At 36.7% G+C, this 6,000-nt stretch overlaps 2 protein-coding genes across 2 annotated transcripts in view; both read left to right on the top strand.

The window, feature by feature from the left end:
• The window catches only part of LOC137649575 (pro-resilin-like), a 5,977-nt gene extending 327 nt beyond the window's left edge, over positions 1 to 5,650 (top strand). Inside the window, exons 2-3 of the mRNA XM_068382549.1 lie at positions 5,184 to 5,270; positions 5,407 to 5,650. Of these exons, the coding sequence (XP_068238650.1) occupies positions 5,184 to 5,270; positions 5,407 to 5,637 (318 nt within the window). The 3' untranslated portion in view covers positions 5,638 to 5,650. The remainder of the gene's footprint in view (positions 1 to 5,183; positions 5,271 to 5,406) is intronic.
• Positions 233 to 1,286, top strand: LOC137649574 (pro-resilin-like). The gene is made up of 3 exons (XM_068382548.1): positions 233 to 305; positions 801 to 887; positions 1,023 to 1,286. The coding sequence occupies exons 1-3, from the start codon at positions 264 to 266 to the stop codon at positions 1,251 to 1,253; spliced, it is 360 nt and encodes a 119-aa protein (XP_068238649.1). The 5' UTR covers positions 233 to 263; the 3' UTR covers positions 1,254 to 1,286.
• Positions 5,651 to 6,000: the final 350 nt, after the last annotated feature.

The raw sequence follows: 6,000 nt of genomic DNA, 5'->3' as shown, positions 1-6,000 counted from the left end.
CAAACAAGCACTACCAAGTTTCGGAGAAAGACCTGAAGCTAACCAAACGTCAAATCATCTTCATGCAAGGAACGTAACTCTAAACCACATTCGGTTAGTAAATCTCTTTAATGTACAACAGTCTCTTTAGACGCGACCTTGCACGGAAGTGTTGCCAAGAATAAACGTTCCTTGTGACTGGGCGGGTCTTTCCGAGATCCCTTTCTCTTCTCTGGCCGAATGACACATCCTTCTCAGTATATAATGATGGCCATCCGAGCACAATGCATTGCACTTATCCTCTGCAGCTCACAATGATCGCTAAGGTAACTTGGAAAAACCATTGGCCTAGGCTAGGTCTATTGAATATGTTCTGTAGACCCTGGGTAATTTGGTTGATTGATATATCCGTTCCTGTGTGACGAGAGAGGATTTATATCTGTAGAATGAGTCTGCTTACGAAATTATTATTGTAAATAACTGGAAACACTGCATTGACACTGGAATGAGTTTCAGAAATAATAGGTCTAAGGGCACTACTTTTTCGAAGCGAAAGGTTTAATGGCTTTACTTTTCCAAAGCAAAAGGTCTACGTGCTTTACTTTTTCGAAGCAATAGGTCTAAGTGCTCTACCCTTTCGATGCGATCTGTCGGTGATTTTAGCCTACTGGAAGGGTTATAAACGTTATAGATGCTGTCTGAGCAAAGGTCTGGCAACAATTATAGCCCTCTGGAAGCGTTGCAAACGTTATAAATGGTCTTTCTCATCGGCTGTAACTTTGACGTTGCAATGTCTGAATAACAGTTTCTTCTATTTCTAGACTTGTTTAATATTGGCCCTGGTTGCCGCCGTCTACGGTGCTCCATCCCAGCCTCCTTACGGATACGCTCCACCACCCTCCCACGAGGTGAGTTATGACGATGTACTGCAGTATTGAATATCTCCTTGGACGATATCATTTTCTAACTGTTGCATTATGATACAATTAACCTTATGTATGCCAATAATGCTAAATACATCATTTCCATTTACCTATTGACAGGAACCAGCCAAGTACGACTTCAACTACGCCGTGAAGGACGACTACTCGGGCAACGACTTCGGCCACCAGGAAGCCCGTGATGGCTACGACACTCAGGGATCCTACTACGTGCTCCTTCCCGACGGTCGCCTGCAGAAGGTGTCCTACAACGTCAACGGGGACTCGGGTTTCGTGGCTGAGGTCACTTACGAGGGAGAGCCTCAGTACAATCCAGCGCCCTCTTATGCTTAAGACGTCTACAGCATTTAGGGGACGATGATACGAAACTATTTATGTCAATAAACTTGTTTTTAAAAGACAATGATTTTATTAATATCCTAATGCTACTATGCTTTTTAATGGTTGGTATATTATAATGGTTATGCGTTACCAAAGCTCTTTTAATCATCTATCTCTCAGTCATTTTATCTGCCTATCTATCACTCAATTTATATAATTGCCTATCTATCAAGTAATCTATCTACCTGTCTATATTTACCTATTTTGTTCCGTCTATCCATTAAAATCGAAACCTCAACACGTTTAAGATATCAAATGGTGTTTATAGGAACGGAGTCTTCTATAAACTGAATTCACAAACAATAAACGAAGTGTTACCTTCTGTCAGCTTGACAGAGTTTATTTACTTATTTTTTTTTTATTTTCCAAGCTTTACAATGTGTTGCTGTATATATTGTTTACTGTTTTCACCCCCCCCCCAAAAAAAAAAGATATTAACACCACTAGAAAGTTAATTTCGAATCATCTTAACCAAATGATGCCAGAAAAGTTCACTGGTTTCTGATGCGAAAAGTAAAGAATTCAGTTCGCAAATTATCACTAAGAAATACTGAAGAATAACCTTCTTTTCAGTAGGTAGCAGGTTGGCCGAGGCACCAGCCACCCGTTGAGATACTATCCCTAAAAAGTTTTTGAGTCCTTTGACTGGCCAGATATTACCACCTTGGATCCCTCTCCGGTAACAGTCAGGTCTATTCTTTACACATTCTCCTCTTTCCTCATACACCTGCCAACACAAAAATAACCGAACAATTCTTCTTCACTCAAGGGATTAACTAATGCACTGTAATTGTTCAGTGGCTGCTCTCCAATTGATAAGGGTAGAAGAGACTCTTTAGCTATGGTAAGCAGCTCTTCTAGAAGATGGGCACTCCCAAATAAACCATCGTTCCTTTGTCTAGGGCAGTGCCATATCTTCTGTACCAATGTCTTCCACTTTCTTGGGTTAGAGTTCTCTTGCTTGAGGATACACTCAGGCGCACTCTTCTATCTTTTTCCTTTCCTCACTGGGCTATTTTCCCGATTGGAGACCTTGAGCTTATAGCATCCTGCTTTTCCAACTAGGGTTGTAACTTAAGTAATAATAATAATAATAATAATAATAATAATAATAATAATAATAATAATAATATTTTCTTTACCTGTGGAAAAACTCACTCGAAACAGGCGAATGATTTTTTTTGAAAATATATATACATTTTGCACACGACCCTATCGTGGACAGAATCATTCATCTTTGCACCTTTATGATCAGGAAGTACGTAGGGAGCAAATTTTTGTAGTTATGAAAAATATATGATATTTTAAATGCAGTATGCATCAGATTATTATTATTATTATTATTATTATTATTGTTATTATTATTATTATTATTGTTATTGTTATTATTATTATTATTATTATTGTTATTGTAGTTGTTATTATTATTATTATTATTATTATTATTATACGAAAAAAGAAATCGATAGCAAATACTGAAATACTAAAGATATAAATAAAAAACTAGACAGACATCTAACAAATAAACTATAAAGCAAGATCTAACTACAAAGTATTCACTTGACGGTTGAGTTTTGAAATTAAAGCTCTGTTGATGGACCTGGATGCCTATGAAGGTGTAGATCCCAATGGTATTTTTCCTTTGATTTTTTTTTATAAAGACAGCAGATTTCTTAGCTCCAAAGTTATCTGTTATTTTGCGCAAGTTAGCAAGAAGAGGAGCTTTTAGCACTTGTTGGAGAATTGGTAATGTTACTCCACTATGTAAATGTGTTTGTGGTAGCTCAAGTCCAACTGATTACCGACCAATTTCCATAACTTTCATATTATCTAAAATGTTTGAACGTCTTTTGGCAAAACGCCTTAATAGGTTCGCTTAAGGTAATCATCTGTCCCCTAGTTTGCAATTTGGTTTTCGTAAAGGTCTTGGAGCATGTGATGCCTTTCTTACAATCTCCAATGCTGTACAGAAATCCTTTGATTGTGGTCAGGAAGTTTGTATGATTGGCCTTGATTTTAGTGCTGCCTTTGACCTTGTTAATCATGAGGCCCTTGTTTTCTAACTCAAACAGTTGGGAGTGGGTGAGTCGTTTCTTAGCATCATTATTGAATTTTTAAGTAATAGATCGCAAAGTGTTGTTGTTGATGGGCACCATAGTGAGTATAGGAATATCTGGTGTTCTACAGGGTAGTGTTCTTGGCCCATTACTGTTCATACTATATATGCATGACATGTGGTTTGGTTTAGAAAACAAGCTTGTTGCATATGCAGATGATGCTACTCTCTTTGCATCAATTCCATCTCCTGAATGTAGATCTGGGGTTGGTGAATCCCTTAATGGAGATCTAGCTAAAATTAGTACATGGTGCAAATTATGGGGTATGAAGTTGAATCCTAACAAAACTCAAACTATGATTGTAAGTAGGTCAAGGACTGTGGCTCCCGGATTTCAGCATTGATAATGTTTCTTTAACTTTGTATGACTCTTTTAAAATTTTTGGTGATTCTCGACTTTTGAGAAACACATTAGTCCTGTGTCTTCTTCAATTGCACAAAAAAATGGCTTATTAAGAAAGTCTTACAAGATTTTCGGTGATCAATCTCTTCTGAAGAAGTGTTTTAATTCTTTCATTCTACCTTGTTTTGATTATTGTTCTCCTGTCTGGTCTTCAGCTGCTGATTCTCATCTTAACTTGTTGGACAGGAACTTATGGCCTATTAAATTTCTTATTCCTGATCTAGATATTAACCTTTGGCACCGTCGTTCAAATAGTTCATTATGCATGTTGCATAAGATTTTTCATAACTCTGACCATCCTTTACATTCAGATCTCCCTGGACAATTCTATCCTGTTCGTAATACTAGGCAGGCAGTTGATTCTAATAGTCAGGCCTTCTCCATCCTGAGGCTCAATACTACGCAGTACTCTAGAAGGGTTATTTCAGCTGTGACCAAGTTGTGGAGTGATCTTCCTAATCAGGTAGTTGAATCAATAAACTTCAAAAGTTCAAACTCGCAGCTAATATTTTTATGTTGAACAGGCTTACATAAGTCCTTTAATAGTTTATATATAAATTATGTTTTAATGTTGTTAATGTTTTATGATATTTTATTTTTAATTTTTCATTACTTATTATATCGTTTATTTATTTTCTTATTTCCTTTCCTCATTGGGCTTATAGCATCTTGCTTTTCCAACTTGGGTGGTAGCTTAGCTTTTGATGATAATAATAATAATAATAATAGTAAAAATAATAATAATAATAATAATAATAATAATGATAATGATAATAATAAGAAATTAATCCTTTATTGACATGCCAGAGATCCCATTCGTTCTTCTCGTCAGACCACGAGCAAAAGAAAGGCAATGTCAAGGACAGATGATGGGCGTTGTGACAGCGAAGAACGTCTTTGGGAGGGAGGACCTTTCTCCTGCAGCCACAAGAGGCTACTCCCTCTTAGTCTCGGACTAGACCTATATATATCGCCACGTTCAAAGACTATCATCGCACTCCACTCCACAGACTCACCATGATCGCTAAGGTAAAACGCTTCAGACGATTTCTTTTGAATAGGATTATCTCTTCATGCAGGTTATAATCAATTTAATTCCCATAAATATATTTAGTTAGAAAATGATTATATATCATGTCTTGCATGTGACGTGTACATATAGTTTTTTTTTTCTATTTAATCCAGGCTTACTTTTATTGCTTAGTAACAATCACATCAAAATGCAGTTTCAATCTCTCTACCAGTTTAGTTTGAGTAATAAAACTGAAACTGCAGATGAGATTTAACTAATTGAAAGGGTTTTTAACTTTCACAATTCCATCAGAACAACATTTTTTATTCACTGTTGTTTTCTTCCTGACAGATTTGTTTGTTGTTGTCCCTTGTGGCTGCCGTCTTTGGTGGCCCCTCCCAGCCCCAGTATGGATACGCCCCTCCTCCATCTCACGAGGTCAGTTATTAATTGAAATCTTCAAAAATAGTTAATAAAATCAAAATTCATAATTTTGTTGAAAGTATAAATCAAATTAATCAAATCCAATATCATTTGTTATAAAATTTGATTGGAATTTGTCTTCTATTGACAGGAACCAGCCAAGTACGACTTCAACTACGCCGTGAAGGACGACTACTCGGGCAACGACTTCGGCCACCAGGAAGCCCGTGATGGCTACGACACTCAGGGATCCTACTACGTGCTCCTTCCCGACGGTCGCCTGCAGAAGGTGTCCTACAACGTCAACGGGGACTCAGGATTCGTGGCTGAGGTCACTTACGAGGGAGAGCCTCAGTACAATCCAGCGCCCTCTTATGCTTAAGACGTCTACAGGATTTATGGGACGATGATATGAATTTATTTATGTCAATAAACTATTGTTTTTAAAGAAAAATGTTTTAATTAATGTCCTAATATTACTATGCCCTTAGTCATTGGTGTATTATAATGGTTATGCCTTACCAAAGCTCTTTTAACATATCTATCTCTCTGTCAATATATCTACCTATCTATCACTTAATTTATCTAATTGCCTAAATATCAAGTAATCTATCTACCTGTCTATATATTTATCTATTTTACTCCGCCTATCGATTAAAATCGAAACCTCAACACGTTTATAAGATAACAAATGGTATTTATAGGAATTGGGTCTTCTACAAACAGAATTACCAAACAATAAATC

Source organism: Palaemon carinicauda, chromosome 11 (assembly GCF_036898095.1).
Source record: "Palaemon carinicauda isolate YSFRI2023 chromosome 11, ASM3689809v2, whole genome shotgun sequence".
Lineage (NCBI taxonomy): Eukaryota > Metazoa > Arthropoda > Malacostraca > Decapoda > Palaemonidae > Palaemon > Palaemon carinicauda.
This window is presented reverse-complemented; position numbering and strand designations above follow the sequence as displayed.

Bases quoted from the DNA above. Each gene is read 5' to 3' on its own strand.
- LOC137649574 (XM_068382548.1), top strand. From the start codon at position 264: ATGCATTGCACTTATCCTCTGCAGCTCACAATGATCGCTAAG. The intron at 306-800 runs GTAACTTGGAAA...TTCTATTTCTAG, and splicing joins AGCTCACAATGATCGCTAAG to ACTTGTTTAATATTGGCCCT. The intron at 888-1,022 runs GTGAGTTATGAC...ACCTATTGACAG, and splicing joins CTCCACCACCCTCCCACGAG to GAACCAGCCAAGTACGACTT.